General features: G+C 53.3%; 1 protein-coding gene across 2 annotated transcripts in view; it reads right to left on the bottom strand.

Moving 5' to 3' along the window:
• Positions 1 to 16,759, bottom strand: part of ARHGAP26 (Rho GTPase activating protein 26) — a 117,267-nt gene that overhangs the window by 73,750 nt on the left and 26,758 nt on the right. For both annotated transcript variants that reach the window (XM_065690775.1, XM_065690774.1), the window contains exons 10-11: positions 16,207 to 16,301; positions 8,072 to 8,150 (exon numbers count right to left, since the gene is read on the bottom strand). In XM_065690775.1, coding sequence (XP_065546847.1) covers positions 8,072 to 8,150; positions 16,207 to 16,301 — 174 coding nt within the window. The remainder of the gene's footprint in view (positions 1 to 8,071; positions 8,151 to 16,206; positions 16,302 to 16,759) is intronic.

Genomic DNA, 16,759 nt, shown 5'->3' with positions numbered 1-16,759 from the left:
TCACAGAGCAGCGTCTCTAAGCGCAGCAGATGTGCTCAGCTCACTCGGGCACTGATTAAAAGTGAGAACTCGCACTCGTTCGACAGCTTTCCCTCAGTTTTCTGGGATGCCTGAGCAAGAGCTCGCACATCCTCCTCCGCCAGCTATCGGCGCTGGAGCCCGGCCAGCGCCCGCTCCCCCAGCACACACACACCCTTCCTCCTTTCAACGTCTACTGACGAACGAGGAGCCTCAGCGCATCCGAACCATCCTCATTTCACAGGACAGCGCCGTCTTTATTTCTGACATCGCTGTAACACAGATGAGCCTCACGGTCCTGCTCGGAGCAGAGCTCTTACACTGCCCGGTCGCTCTGACGATGGCTGGTGGTTTAATGCCAAGACTGTGACATCTTCGAGGCGAGCCCATTTGTAATCCTGGGCTTGCAGAGCCGCTCGTGTTCTGCTTGAACACTGCGGAACAGCCAGCGTTCGAGGCGAGGTTGGACAGGGCTTGGAGCAACCTGGTCTAGTGGAAGGTGTCCCACAGGAGAGGGACCAGAAGCACAGGAAGATGATGATGAAAACGGAGTTTCAAAGACCTGACTTTCTTCTGAGGCTGCAGGCACAAGGAGGAAAAAGCCTGAGCTGGGGACTGTGGCGGGACTGCAAATCACTGCTTAAAATGAAAAGCAAGGACCATTAAAGGAGGAAAGAAACAGGGTAGTTCTGCAACTGATTGTACATTGAATCATTTAATTTTTAATGTAAGGTAGAAAAAAATACTCTCATAGTCTATTCAAATGGCAGAGGTTTGGTCTGCTAACATGGAGCTATTCCTGAATTTCTACATGTTTCTTGAATCGCCTGCTCAAACGATTCTAAGCACAGGTGATTTAAGAGCAGAGAGAAAGGAAACCGAACACGCTCTCTTTGGTCCCGCATTCCAGCTGAGCGCCCTGTGCCTCCCTGCAGGGGCTGCCAGCACAGCTGGGCAGACGAGGCCACAGGCTGCAAACCGGGTTCCCACCAAAGCCATGCAAGGGCATCACTTGATGCAGGCACCCCACAACCTCCTCCGGAGCTGGATCTCCGGCCCGGGCCCAGACGCACGCACAAGCTGGCACACGTCAGCCCCTCGCTCCTGCTCACGCACTGCTGCAGTTCGGGTTCCACGAACCACCGCTCCCCCCGGGGCTCTGCGGGCTCCATACCCCTCTCAGCACCGCGCTCACCTCCGGGCCTCAACCAAAGGCAAAGGGAAGCCGGGGCTGCAGCAGCGTCAGCGGGTGCCCGCACACAAGATGTGTCGTACAATGTCCTGTGGGGCTGTGAACAGACGCCCAGCCCTCACTGCAAGTCTGCCTTGGTGGGTACCTGCAGCAAGACCATACAAGACCAACCAACACTTTCCCAGCAGAACCAACATCTCAAACAGAGAGGAAAACCCAACTCATGCCATGGAACCAACCATCCCAATGGCCAAGTAATGCCCTGCTTCTGTAGCAAATCTGTGTGGCACAGACCACAACAAGGAGTGCCGTGGCAAAGCTGCCTGCAGCAAAGGATGCACTGAAGAAATGACGAGGCATTCATGCATGAGAGATGAAAACCAGACAGGAGCAACTGCTTTGCTCGTGGATGTCCCCAACAGAGCCCAAAGAGATCACAAACTTTCTAAAAAGGGGTGGGATAGCACTTTTAGTTGTCCAGAGTGCTCTTTTCTCTCTTTAAGATGACCCAGAATGCTTCTCTCCATATTTTTCTCTTTATGACCCGAACAGCTTCTTAAGCAAAGGACAGAAAACCATCACCCTGAAGCTGCAGTGATCCTGGCTGGGTAAGCTGTCAGCCACTGAAGCAGTGTTTGCTGGAACCATAATTAAAAGCCTCAAGTCAAGATTTAGGACCTTACTGGCTTAGGTGCTTTAGAATCACAATAAAAGCTTATAAACTCAGTGTAAAGTTACTACTATTATAAGCTTAAAATAGGTCATAAAACAGGAGAGGGAGAAGGGAACAGCGGTAAGAGCATGGGCTACAAAGCCTAACACGGAACGTGACACGTTATCATTTGGCCTGAAAGCTCCTTTCTCTGAGGATCCTCTTTTACCACCTTGTCCCCAGACAGAATAAAGAGCTTTCGGGGGCAGAAACCTCGAACTGTGGGATGCAACAAGGCCAAGCAGGAGCTCCTGCGGGCCGGGTTTTGCCACCGAGCCAGCAGCAGGGCTCATGGTCACTGATACGACCCCAGGACAGAGGTGCTGCTCTCGGAGGCAGTTCTGATGCTCCCAGGCGCTGTGAGAGCCCGGGTGAGGCTGCAGCTGTGGCTCAGGGAAAGCCCACCGGGGTTTCTGGGTTGGGGAGCACAGAGGTGAAGAGAAGAAGCAAGCAATAGGAACCTAGAGACTGAGAGGGGCAGAGTGGGGAAAAACGTTCTCTTCAGCAAAGACAGAGAGACAGGGAGATGGAGAAGCAGCAACTGGAATGGGTCAGGTCATGGAAAACAGAACAGAAAGGAAGAATTTGCCGTAAGCAAACAAACCCAGACAGGACAAAGGCCAAGAAAAAACTGCAAAATAAAGCATACACAAATAACCATCTTCCTCTGGAAAGCCCACGGAAAACACGTCTGCGGGATCGGGAGGGTAGGAAGATCAGCATGGAAAAGGCGGTGAGGAAACAAGCTGAAGAGACAGACATTGGCCAAACCCTGAGAAGCACCACAAAGCAGACGTGATGAGCACTCCAGCATCTCGCCCACGGGCTCTCAAATTCAAAGAGGACACAGCTGAAGATCCACCATCTGTAGGCAAAGATGCTCTGGGTGAAGATTCTTCCACCACTTCTAATAATGCACTTATCCCAGTGGTACCAATTTGCAGCCAATGTCTGCAGACAAGAGTCCTGCTGACCCTACCAGTAGCCAGCCTGGTTGGTCCCCAGACCCTGCCTGATGCTGTAAACGCTGCATCCTAAGCGCAAACCACTGGTCCCCATCTCCACCAAAGAGGGTTTTGAAGCTCTGCTGGAAACACTCAGCTATAGAGGTAATGAGTGCAGAACCAAAAGAGAAAGTGACCTCCGAGGAGCTGGACATGAATTAAAATGCTAAAGCAGATCTGCAGCTTGCAGCAGGTCCCGGCGCTCTGTGAGGAGGTTGGGCAGGACCGGCACTGGTGCCCAACCGTCCCCCTGTGGCAGCACCGGGCCAGGACTGAAGTCCTTCAAGTTAATTTATTTTCTGAATGAGCCAAAATGACAGGAATGCCGAGGTTGAAAGGACTGGACTGAGTTCAAAAGACATCATTTCCACCGGGAAATAAATCTCTCACCATTCTGTATAATTAGACAAGGAAAATGAAAAACAATTTTAGAAAGAATTCCCAGAAGCAATATGTGAGGAGGAGGCAGGAGGCGAGGGTGCTGCGCGCCGGGCAGGAATGCGAGGCTGGGCTGTGTTGTGATGCCGGGGGTTGCTACAAGAACACAGCACCTCATCTCCAGAGCAGCAATGCGGAGTGAGCTCCAGCACCACGGCACAGCGGCTGCCCCATCCCTGGCAGTGCTCAAGGCCAGGTTGGACACAGGGGCTTGGAGCAAGCTGCTCCAGTGGAAGGGGTCCCTGCCCGGGGCAGGGGGTTGGAACTGGATGAGCATTAACGTCCCCTCCCTCAGTTTACCATGGTTCAACACTGCCTGCTCCCACATTTTGAGGAGGAGAAGGAAGACAGAGGCACAGAGCAGGGAAGCGGCTCTAATTTCAGGCTGTGCCGGATTCTGGGGACAAAACTGGGAAGTGAGCGCTTTCCCACCCCGTGCAGCACAGACAGCCCTGGTTCAGGATGCAGGCACCAGCAGCCTGCCTTTGGGGGGGATATATTGCTCCCCTAGACCCACAGCCCCCAGGCAAGTGGCCAAGGGCAGCTGCAGACCCCACAGAGCCCTGGGGTGCAGGGGGGGTCCGAGCCCCACCGGGACACAAGTGCACTGAGCAGGCTGGTCTCAGCTTGCCATCTAGTGGAGAGCAGCCACGGGGCCTCTCCTCACACCGCCCAGCTCCATTTTGTGCTGGGATGAGCAAGATGAGCCCGATCTCGACACATGGGATACAGCATCACCCCATCACCAGGGCGGCCAACATTCACACCCACCATGAAAGTGTGATTGCTCCCAGCTCCTGCTGCCTGCAAGCAAGAGCCCTGCAGGATGGGGCAGTACCAAACCCGGCACCACCAAAGGAAGGCTCTGAGTCCGTGTGCAGGTCCACAGGCACCACTCGGCTTTGTTCCCGGCTCATGGGGGTCAATGGCCATGCAGCCCCATGGCCTCACATGGAGCAGCCAACACCGCTAAACCAGAGTGGGAAGCCCTGGGAAAGTTTCCAGACATCAGAGCGGTGAGGGCCGGGAATTGCCTCCCAGAGTGGGAGCAGGAGCCTCATTTGCTTTCCAGATGATGGAGCTTCATCACACAAGGGCTAAGCCAAGAGGATCGGGCTCTTCCAGTACAACAGGCCCAGCCCCTGGGAGGTCCTAGGACAAAACCCACCAGCTCTAGCCCATGCTGCCTTTCCCTTTAGCACCAGCCCGAGCTTCCTGAAGCACACGAGGGACTTTGCACTTTGATCTCGCTCTTGCAAACTTTCAGAGTACATTAAAGAGCTGAAGAGAAGCAAGAGGAGCAGAAGGAAAGCAGAAAGCGCTGCTGCTGTGTCTTCATCTCAGAGCCCTTCCTCCCTCCAAGGCGTGAGACCAGCGGCTCCTCCAGCCTGCGGTGCACTCGGCTGCACGGCATTAACTGCGTCTTTATGGACTTGTATTGCTTGAAAGAACAAAACCCAAAACAAACGGAGCAAAGGGCAGCATGAAGCCCAAGCCAGAACAGCACTGCTCAGATCCCATCCATGTCTTATTTCCTCTGACAGGATCACAGCCATTAACACTAACTTCTCCATCACCACTCAAGATTATGGACAACGGGTTAATACAGCTCAGTCAGGATATGATCTGACACGTTTCATATCCTTAACCCTCTCCGTACCCTCACATTGTGGGAGAAGCTTTTTCACACCCCAAACACTTCAAACCCAGCACCCGCTTGTGCCCTCGTGATGTGGGAGTGATTGCCGAGCTCACCGACCTGCGTGGAAGGTACCACAGGAACACTGACACCGCCACCTCTCTTGGCTGGCGCGGGGAATGCAGGCTTGGCACAGCCACAGCCTCACCGAAACGCTCATTCGCTGCAGTTCTCTGCCACAAAGCAGCCTCATTCACACCTCTCCCAACCCCACAGCCCACCACAGCCACCACCATGGGCCAGCGCAGCTTTAAGCTCGACTCGGGTTCAGAACCGCGCTGCCCTCCACCACGTACAGTTACAAACTGCATCACCAGAGGAGAAAAGCCATCGGAAACTTATCCTGAGCATCTGAACAAACCCAAACGCAACTGCTCCGTGATGGAGTTCGTTTCTCCTGTTTCCAGCCTCTGTAACATAAAACAAACCCCAAAGTCAACACAGGGGTTTTAGCCAAATTAATACCAAGTGGTAAGAGTTAACAGCCTGATGATAGCTATCTGGAGGCTGCTCTGACTGCGAGATGTATAATAAATCTTTTCAAGTTGTGACAAATGTCTTGGCTAATGCAGCCCACATTCTATGTTTAGATCTTACTCAAATGTAATTCAACATTTGGTTTTAATCTTTTAATTATAATTAAGAAACAAACTCCAGTCCACTTTAATCTCTCCGCAGCCTGAATTTGCACATGGAATTACTGTCCCCACTATGCCAATCTTTTCCACAACTCAATACTAAAAAATCAAAGGAAAACCAGACATTCTTTCCAGTAGGGGTTTCTTGGTTACAGAAATACAGTCAAAGCATAGAACGGGTATTTCTAAGAGTCCAAAGGTTAAATCCTTGTCTCTTGCTCAAGGAATTCTCTGCGGAGTAGGTAACATCCCACACCCTGGTGTTGCAAGAGAAGAACCCAAAGAGAGCAGACCAACAGCTGCACTTGTGCTGGATCGAGGAGGGTAACTGAGGACTGGGAGTTATCCTGTCTGTCAACACGCACCATCTTCACCAGTGAAATGCCTCTTGGATCCATTTCCATACAGGCTCCATTCCCATGGCTCCTGCACCACACCTGGAAGGCCGGGTTTAAACACCATGAGCATTTAAATGCCATGAGGTATTGCATTAATGCACAGCAACAACCCTTGATGTGCTGGATGAGCAAGCTACCCGAAGCTGATGGGCACGATAGGGAAGAGGAGAAATCCGCAGGTGTCAACACGGAGAGCTGTGTCTTTGAAGGAGTTCACGTAACCAGATGCTCAAACAGGATAATCCAGGCAGTCCTGCACTGGTTGCTCCACAGCACCTTTCACACGCACAGCACTTCACAAGCACGCAAAATCCCTGGCTGCCCTTCTGCAACCCAGCCCCAACAGACTGGCTCTGCCGTCGTGCCAGACCTTGGGAACATCAGCACGTCAAACTGCAGCTGGATGGATGGATTCACACAGCCCCAGTGCTGGTGACTGCCTCTCGCATCCTTCAACACCAGCAGCGAGAAGCAGGGGAGCTGAAGGAGGACAAGGCCTGATTCGGATTGGGAGCAAGGACGCACGCTTTGTTTCCGAAGAAACTCAAATGCTAGCCTGTCTCCAGGTGCCACCAGAACCAGCTCGGAGAAGGGAAAGCTTCTGGGGACCTGCCAGAACCCTTCCGAAGGCATTGGAAAAACAGAGCCAGGCCCCTCACAGAGTGCACAGCAGGAGGACAAGAGACAATCGGTGTGAAATGAAACAGGAGAGGTTCAGACTGGGGATCAGGACGGCAAAGCAGTCTCAGGGAAGCTGTGCACCCTCCCTCGGATGCTCACTGCACCCAACCTGATAACACCCAAGCAACCTGCTCTGAGCAGGAGGTTGGACAAGAAGCATCCTGAGGTCCCGTTCTACCTGAATTACCCAAGGGATCTATGATTCCAGGCATCCACAATGAAACCCTTTACCTCAAACACAGCCCTCCTGACCTCTAAACCACCGCATGTTTCAAAAGCGAGTTGCTCGACTGAGCCCAACGTGTCCTTCCCAGCACTCATTGAACAGCCCGCGGGTATCCACAGCTCACCTGGCTTTAATGAACCCTTTTTCCTGACAAACAAGAACCTTTTTCATGGATCTGGGGGGGATCTGCTCAAACCATTCCCAGTCTGCGGGACCGGGACACCCTGCTCCCCGCATGGACTCCCCTCTGACTGCCAGCGCCTGACTCAAGCCCAGCAGCACACACAGGCACCTTCGGGCTGTCCCGCAGCAGCCCGGGCCGCTCCAGCTCTCCGCAGAGCTTCCTTTCGTACCCTGCTATGCTCCTGGCCAGCCCGAGGCGCGGGGGCCCACACTCTGCTCTCGCTCTGCGTACGGAGGCTGCCCGGCGGTGCCGTGTTTGCCATCCCTTGCTGGAGAGCCGGGCAGGATGGTACCACCAAGGGAACGCATTCAGAACCAGCCACAGCTCCCGGAGCCCAGCAGTGAAGCTGGGAACACATTAATGAGTAAAAACCCAACCAAGCTCTCTGACAACCCCCATAACCCCTTCTGAAGGTGAGGCAGCCCTGCAGGAGCAGGCACGGCAGTGAGGAGGCTATGGCTGAGCACAGGGAACCTCACATGGAACCTGAGATTCTCCACCAGACCCCAAAGCAGCCACACCAGGACGCAAAAAAGCATCCCTGGAAACGTACAGCATCTTTTCTTCCACGGCTCCTTCTGCCGTGTTTTCCTTTCAGCACAGCACAGCAGCGTGTTTGTGCTGGCCAAGCCTACCCTCCTCCTTCCCACCGCACCTCCAAGCGATCCAAGCACAGGAGATACAGCATTACCTCAAATATTTAACCAAGGGATTAAACTATTCTGTTGGCAGGAGGCGCGAGCTGCCCCATGGATACAGCTCCCGCGCCGGCTGGCAGGCGCTGCGTGACAGCCTGCTCGCAGCCAGCAACCTGCCCCGGGCTGCAGAGAGCTCTCCACGCTCTTCTCCAAGGCTGGGGTTTAGCTGGTGTTAATGCTCACCGGCTCCCGGCCATCCATCGCCTCCATCCACAGCCGCCGGTCCTCCTCTGAAAGCGCCTGCATGGTGATCACGCCAGGCCTGCGGAGACAAAGGGGATGCTGTGAACAGGCTGCGGGATGGAAAACAAACACGGCAAAGATAGAGTTCCCATGAGAGAAAGAGGACAAGCTCCTTGCTCGCCAAGCCCCAGCAGGACAGGGCTGAGCCCAGCCTGACTGCTCCAGGGTGTCCCTGCTGGTCCTGACCAGGACAAATGAGCAGAGGATACATCCAACAGCGACGCATTCTCAGTGGGTTTAGAGTCAGAGAGCTGGATGCCAAATGCTTCCTCTGGCTTTCAGCCACGCAGCTCACCTGCATTTGGACTTAAGCACATCCAGGCAACGGCAGGAGAAGGCAAGGAAGGTAACCAAGCAAGCAAGGGGACCCACACATCCCAAACACCACATCCCACCACCACACCGAGCACCAGCCTTAGGGGGACACCTTATGCTGCATGAAGAATTTCAATCCCAACACATTCACGCCAGCATGGCTGTGCCCACTTCCCTGACCGCTGATGGCACTTGCAGTAATGGCAGTGATGAGATCCTGGTCCACGTACCCCTGCCTGCAGCCTTGTAGGGGGAATCACTGTGAGGAGTCCTGGGGTGCCCCAGGGTACTCGCTCCTGCACCACTGGTCCTGCCACCCGCTGCTGTCACACACAGCCCATGAGCTCCACTGTAAATCCAGCTGCTCATTTGTTTTAATGAGAAGGGGGAAGACCAGGCCCAAGTGCCAGCAAACAAAGCACGGGGAACCAGCGGACATCAGTCCAACCCTCACCCTGGGACCAACGCCTCTTCCACCACTCACAAGTGGACTCTAAGTTCATTCCTGGACTGCCTTTTCCACACAAGGAGTTAAAACTCCATTTCCCAGCTCTGATAAGCATGGCCGCCAAGGTCAGGATAGATTTAACACGGTGGAGAGTATTTGCACAACCCCAGGTGTGGCTGTGTGTTTGCACAAGAGAGGAACATGCCGCAGAGGGTGAATGCCAATGCTGCACTCCCGTGGGGAACATCGTGGACTGACCATTCACTGCACCTTGCGTGGCTGCAGGGCTTTCCACCCTCAACAGCCCAAGCTCACCTTGCAGCCAGCACATCCACACACGGAAAGCCCAGCTGGCCCTACGCATCCTCAGCCTTGCACCTTTGGATCCAGGTCTTTGGCATCCAAAGGGGCAGTTGCATCCTGCCCCAGGACCGATCTTGCTGGCCCCTGGTCCCAGCACGACAGCCGAGATCTGTTCTGTTGGTTCGGTCTGGTCCTTCTGCTTCCTTCCAGGCTATTTTGGGATGCAGCAGCACAGCGCAGCAGCTATTTCTGCAGGAGGAGAGCAGGCAGAAGCCCTGGCAATGGGGGAGATGGAGGCATGGCCAGAGTGCTGCGTGGCTTGGAATGGTTTGATTATCGATGCTCTCTCTGCAGCAATGCTCATGGGATTTCATCCATTGAAAGTACCACAGCAGAGAACCTCTGATGCTGCTCTTTCCATCCACAGCAAAGTGAGGCAGCTCCAGAAAGGCAGCACAGAGCCAGGATCACTGCTCGTGGGGCACTGGGCTGCTGTGGTACAAGGTGGGAAGAGCAGTTTAACCTCAGGAGCTGCTAACCACCTGCAGACATTCAGCAGAGCACATAGGCTCTTTTTGGTACTAAATCCTCATTAACTGGTAAGGCCGGGAAGAAGGGTGATTTCTAACTTGCACTTCCCAAAAGCAATTCAGCAGGAGAACATGAGCTGCAACAACACTCTGCAAGTCCTTTGCTCCTTGATAAGAGCAGATCCTCTGTTAGAAAACATTAACAGGGACTCTCATAGTGCTGGGTTTGGCTGGTGTTCTGTTGCTCCTGAGGAACAAGGATGAACCCTTCTCCCTGTCTGCTCCCTATCCAACCAACCCAAGAGCTGGCTTTCAGCATGCACACCACAGCTTAGCGCTCTTTCACCAGCAGGAGCCGAGCCTTCAGGCTTGCAGCAAGGCCAGGTCCAAGTAAACCAGACACGATGTGTTTGATCTCCGCTAATCCCACTGGTGAGTCAGTCAATACTCACCAGCTTAGCGGTTTGGAAGTTTACTCATTTTGAAGGGAAGAGGAAACCACTTAAACCATCACCCATTTGAGAATGAAAACGCTCAACATCCAGCACCAAAGATTTTCAGCACACTGAACAAAGCTCCTTGTTGTGCAGGTACAAAGAGACCCATGAGCAGACCCGGGTACCTGCAGAGCTGCAGCAGCACTGGCCATGGGCTGACCCCAAATCCTTCTGCCATGGCAGGAGCAGGCTTTTCCTTTGTGACCAGAGGTCCCAGCTGCATCCCGGTTCAGCCAGACCTAAGTCTGAGTTAAAGGCAAGCTGCTGCTGAAGGCACAGATATCCCAGGCAGAAAGCCCTACAAGCATTGGGATTTCTGTCTCTTTAGCCAAGAAACATTAAAACAAAGGAATTTGAACTGCTCATTCATGGCAAATTCAACTCTGGGCTCCCAGGGAAGCAGTGAGGTCCTGGTGACAAAGCTGGTATCTGCTGTGCCAGGTTCCCTCTCACACAGGGCAAGAAGGTGATAACATGGAAATGTTTGTTCTGCCTTTGAGCAGATAACAACTCTTTGGGCTTCACTTCAAAGTCAAACTTCTTTAACAGCATGAGGGGAAGGGCTGTGAAACTGAATTAAAAACCTCTTTACATTGCAAATAGCTCTGCATTTCCTCCCACCGCGTTCACTCGCCAAGGCACCCATTGCACCGGCTTCCTGGCTGCGATAAATTCAAACTGCACCCCACACATTACACCTCATTCATTATTTATGGGGACGATGCCCACGGGGGACCATGTGCTTCACAGTCAGGTAGGATCCTGGCGCTGAAACCGCAGCCGAGGAGCGCTATCAACACGCAGCCGGGCTCGGCTCCTGCCTGCAGGCAGCCTCATTTCACAGGCTTCCCCTCACCACCAACCGCTTCCAGAAGCGTGCTCATTAGATTACAGATATCTCAATTACCCAGCGTAGAGACGGGGCAGGCCCTTCTCTGACTTCCTTTCCCAAGAGATAAACAGTATCTGCCTTTGCTCCCCCACCCAACAGACAAATGACGCTGGATGCTGGAGCTCAGGTGGCTCACATCCACCCGAGCCCGATGTGACACACACTGGAGGAGCCTCCTTTACCCTGGTGGGGCTGCCCAGCTGAGCCAGCACCAAGCCTGTCACATCGGGACAGCGGGACACCCTCCTGGGCCTGACATCTAGGACACATAACAATGAAGTGCTGTGGTAAGTAAGATCAAGGACCTGCTGATGCATTACTAGATGCTGCATCCTCCAGGCATCAAACCCCTTGTGCCTGCTTCTTGGGACGCAAAGGAGAGAAAAGGATGTTTTGCGGTCAGAAGAAATCCGTTTCTAAACTGAGCGGATGCAGGAGCGTGAGGCCAGAGCAGAACACGGCAAACACTTTGCAAGAAAGTGTATTTTCAATATGCTACAATCTACAAAATTAAAGAGCTTCTTCCATATGAGACACACAGGAAATTTGAATGTTCTCAATATCTCAGCTCTTGTGAAAAACAGCCTGGTTTTAGGGAGCTATGAATAAGCACACAGAGAAAATGAGAAAGTCCAATAGCTTCTCCTCCTTCCAGAAAAACAAACAAATAATGAAAGCAATAGAAACAGATAAGAACTTTCAACTCCCATAGCAGCTTATCACACCGAGACAATCTAAACTGCTGAATGAAGAAGCAGAAGAGTGGATTAATAACAGGGTCTGGAAGGCTGAAGGGGGGAACTCTGCAGTCCCAGCCCGAGCAGAGCAGGGACCCACACGCTGCTGGCACCCCAGATCCCAGGGGTGCTGCTCCAGGCACCAGCAGCCAGATGTGGTCCCAAAATGAAGATGAGAAGAGATGCAACTAAAGGGGAAGCTTGTTCCTGCATCCAGAACATCTCACTTGTCCATGTAAAGCTTCAAGCACCATCAGTACAGCCACAGCCAGCACGTTCTGCAGGGGCCAGCGTGGGTCTGCGTGGCTGCTGAGGGGGGAACAAGCTTCATCTGCTCCCTGCCAGCCCGCCTGTGAAAACCCCAGGAACCGCTTTGTTTTAAAGGTCACTGGAAAGGCAACACCGGCAGAGGAACAAGTACAGGCTGTATTGCACGTGCTGTGCAAAGCAGCAGTGACAGCGCTGGGGAACACCCGTGGATAACACCCGTGGATGAGGGGTGCCCCGGCGCTAGGAAGTGGGGACCATGTCCTCCTGCCTGGGATAGGAACTGCAGCTCTGAAGTGTGCACCCAGAGCAAGGCCAACATCCTGCCTGCTGGAACCAGCTGGGCAGGAGCATCACAGCTCCCCTGTGCAGTGCCAGCCTCCCAGGGCACCCTGCACGGGGAATGCTGCTACCTGCAGTTACTGCTTAGGAACGGCCAGGAGACCAAACCCCTCCTCTTTCCATTAACACCAATTGGTATTAGCAGCATTTTGCTTCTGGTCCAGAGCGATGACCTAGATTACCTCAAATTACACAGCCTTTGCCATCAGCCCAATGAGATCCTCCCCGTGCTAAGGCTCATTCTGTAAGACACTGGCTGTCAACCCTGTGTACCTTGTTCACAAACCTAATTTAGTGCACAGACACTACAAACCAGTTAAAAAAACCAAAGAGCATTAAAACACCGAATCCATCACCCTGGGAATGGATCTCAGCCAGACACAGCACACCATTCTGGGGCTAATTCTGCCGTAACAAAGCAATAACATCCTCCTGACTTCCCACACTGAAAATCAGACCCACTTGCAAACGCAGTGTCAGGGATTTTCTCCGACCTCTCACAAACCCCTGTGCCGCAGCTCTTCAGTCAGCGCCCAGAACTTCACATCTCCTTATCAGACAACAGGAAAATGAAGCAATGTTGTAATAGATTAGGCTCGGGGTTTTCAGCTCGGCAGTGCTGAATCATCCTCGCAGGAGAAAAACAAATCCCCCCCCCCCCCCAACAAGCAGCTTCCCCGGGTATCGTCTGAAGAGCTCCGAGCCCGCTCCCCACGTTGCACATACACCGCTTCCCAAAATGCACGGCTGACAACGAGCCCATCTCTGTGCGATGGAAATAGCAGGGAAGAGGCTGCCACCTCCAGGCTGCACGGCGAACCTGGAGCTCCAGCATGGTCCTCTCGCTCCCAGGAAGCATCACCATGCATGGACACAGCCTGAGGAGCTACAGCGATTTTATGGTGATAGGAGATAAAAACACTTGAGGAGAAAGAGAAACTTCCTCCTATGTGCTTTCGGTGTGTGTTAGCATGGGATCTGGTACATGAGCAAACACACAGAATCCCAAGGGTTGGAAGGGACCTCAAAAGATCATCTAGTCCAACCCCCCCGCAAGAGCAGGGTAACCTACAGTACATCACACAGGAACTTGAGACCATAGCCACGTACCGGTTTCATAGTGCCAGCTCCAGGAGGAGCCAGAGGGATAACCCTGGGCTGGAGCCCCAGCAGCACCACCGCATCCTCCTACCCCAGTTAGTGAAATGGACACAACTGTCAGGCCACAATAAACCAAAGCGGTAACCGAACCAGTGCGGGCACAGAGAGCAGACTGAATATGCTTTAGGGGAGCCTGGGAAGAAAGTTGTCCCCATGGCACCAAGGCAGGCAAGTTACTCACTGAAAGCCACAGAGCAGCACCACAGAGGAGCAATGAGGGACACCAGGGTCTTTGCAAGGGTGCTTAACTGAGATCTGCTGCAGCAGTAAGGGACGTTATGGACACCAATCACAGGATCCCAGCCTGGTTTGGGTTGGAAGGGACCTTAAAGCTCATCCAGCTCCAACCTCTGTCACAGGCAGGGACCCCTTCCACTGGAGCAGCTTGCTCCAAGCCCCTGTGTCCAACCGGGCCTTGAGCACTGCCAGGGATGGGGCAGCCACAGCTTCTCTCCTGCACAGGGCTGAAGAACAAGACATCAAGTTTCTAACTTCTGTATTAGTATAGAAATAAGAAAACCCACAAAAAGCCAAAACAACCCCTACAAAAAAAACCCAGCCCGAGACAAAAGCCCACTGCACAAATCAGCCTTCTCCATTCTGCAAAACCAGACACAGGCACCGCACCAGCTCGCCTCTGGCCAGAGATATCCTATCATTTGTGGTCAGCGGGACTGGGTGGAGAGTGGGCTGAAGCAATGCCTCCGAAGGCGTTATCTTCCCACTGCCCCAGCCTGGCTGACCTCCCAGCAGCGGGCATGGCTCTCCCAAGCAATGGTGCCCAGAGGAGCCCCAGCAACCCTGGCTGCGACTGACTGGGCACCTCTGCACAGGAGCTGAGGTCACCCACAGCGCCCGTGGCCACACGGTGAGGCTGGGCCAGGCTCCGGCAGGACGGCTGCAGGGTGATACCCAGGCACTGCCAATGCCCGATAACCCCAGGCTGGCAGGGAAGCCATCCCAACGCACACTGCTCTGTACAACAGCCCAAACCACGAGTGTCAGGCTGATGAAGGTGATCTCCAGCAAAGCCTGGACATCAGAGCATCACCTGAAGACCTGATGGTGTCCAGATCCCCCAGCAGTCAGCATGACTGCCCCGGGGAGGGTGAGACAGAGTGGGCACATCACATTCTCTTTTGGCCATGGCAAAACCTGTTGCTTCCTTTCCCTCTTAGCTCAACTGATATGGAAATAACCATTATTTTAGACAACTAATGACAAATTCTCATGCAAAAATACACACAGTTGCCTGTATCTGGGGCAAAACCCAGCCTTTTAGCCCATGTTTTCTGCTCTCACTGCCCTCCTGCAGCAGGAACGTGCTCATGAAAGGAGCAGTGCCTCAGGTCTCCCCGCCTCTGCCGCTCCCCTGCCATTATTTACACTTAGCAGGCGTGTTTCTGGAGTAGCTCCTGATCCCATGCCTGGCAGGCTCCAGCCGTCACGGGAAGGTTCCGCTGCCCCTGCACTCGCTGCAGCACAACGCCATGGTGGTGGCTGGCGGCTCCTCCTCCCAGCTTCGTTGTGATTTTCACATTAACTAAAAAAATATCCTCAGGGCATAAAACGAAACCCCAGGTCAGCAGGAAAACTGCAGCTTCCCGAGGAAAGCACAGAGAGTGGGAGGCAGCCCCAGGGTTATCTCATCCCTCAGCCAACACAGGCAGAGCTCCATCACCCCAACCCCTCCCGGCCCTGCGCTGGCACTGGGTCGCTGCAGCAGCACAGGCTGGAATAACGCCGGGTTATTCCAGTGTTATTCACCCCCTCAGGATTCAATGAACTTGGGTTTTCCCAAGACCTCCTGGGCATTCCCGCAGGACAGCTGGGCCACAACCAGGCACGCAACTGGGAGGGCACAGACGTTCAGTGACTTTGGAGTGGGCTGTTGCAAACCACGTAAACTTCCTGCAGTGAGGAAGATAGGAGGCAGTGACTAATCCGCTTGGAATAGCAGCGCCAGCCTGGTTTTCCTGTTTATATATCTAAGCTGTTCGTGATGCTAATTAGATATGATAACAGCTCTCATTCCTAGGCGCTATAGATTGAATCCACACATACATCTGATTCAGCTGCTACGTGATAAATCCCATCGGAAAGCATTTTACTCCTTCAGGAAAAAGAAGTGAATTTAAAGTACCCGGAGGCACAAGCCAGACTTCCAGTATCCACCATCCAGCCACAGCCACCCTGTAGCACAAAAGCTGAAGCTATTCCAACACATACGCTGGAAAGAGGTGTCATATCCCAGCCAAAACACCCACGGAGCATCTTTTCCATACTTGCAACCATTTACTTTACGTGGCCAGAGACTGCCCAAGTGCTAAAAACCATTAATGTTAGAGAGACTTGAGTAAACTCAGCACCTTGTAAACCAGAGCGCTCACTCAATGTACTGAGAGCACCTGGCTGGAAGAGTTTCCATGGACTAATGCTTTCCATTCACGAGGGTATGACTAAAGGAGAAGAGAAACATGGGAACGGCACAAGAACTCAGGAAAAGCCAAGCACGGAGGCGTGCATCCTAACCCCGTGCGCATCCCTTTGCTGGCCAGGGCTGTGACCCCCCTCGGCACTCACCGATCCACAGCTTCCACATCAAAGCAAAACCTCTTCTCGATGGAGTCGGTTTTCCTCCGCGTGCAGGATTTGAGGATAACAGCTTCATCTTCTCCCTGAGGAGAGACGAAATCCCCGCTCAGGCTGAGAACAACCAGCCACCCATGTGCCCGGCCCCAGCACCCGCTGAGCTTTCGATGACCGCGGTTAAGCCTGGGGGGATTTGGCAATATCAGCCTGTTAGAAACACAGGTTTAGATATGTGACACGAGGCCTTGTCTTTTCACCCCTGAAAACACGTTCAGTCCAAGACCTTTCATGAGGAGCCTTCCTTCCAGAGCACGCACGATCACATTTCTGTAGCAAGCACCACGTGACGCACGTTTGGGCAGGCAGGGAGCGTTGAACCACAACTTTTGGGCAGCAAAGTCAGCTTTATTTTCCATTGCTGAGCAATGCCTCCTGGACCTGGCTGTCAGCCTTCACTCCAGGCTGCATTTTTGGCAGCGCTCTGCAAACAAGAACTCCTAACGGGAGCAAGCACGCCTTAGATTGTTTATTAAATAACAACGCA

The sequence above is a fragment of the Lathamus discolor genome, chromosome 10 (genome assembly GCF_037157495.1).
Source record: "Lathamus discolor isolate bLatDis1 chromosome 10, bLatDis1.hap1, whole genome shotgun sequence".
NCBI classification, from domain to species: domain Eukaryota; kingdom Metazoa; phylum Chordata; class Aves; order Psittaciformes; family Psittacidae; genus Lathamus; species Lathamus discolor.
The sequence above is the reverse complement of the archived record's forward strand: the minus strand, read 5'-3'. Positions and strand labels throughout refer to the sequence as shown.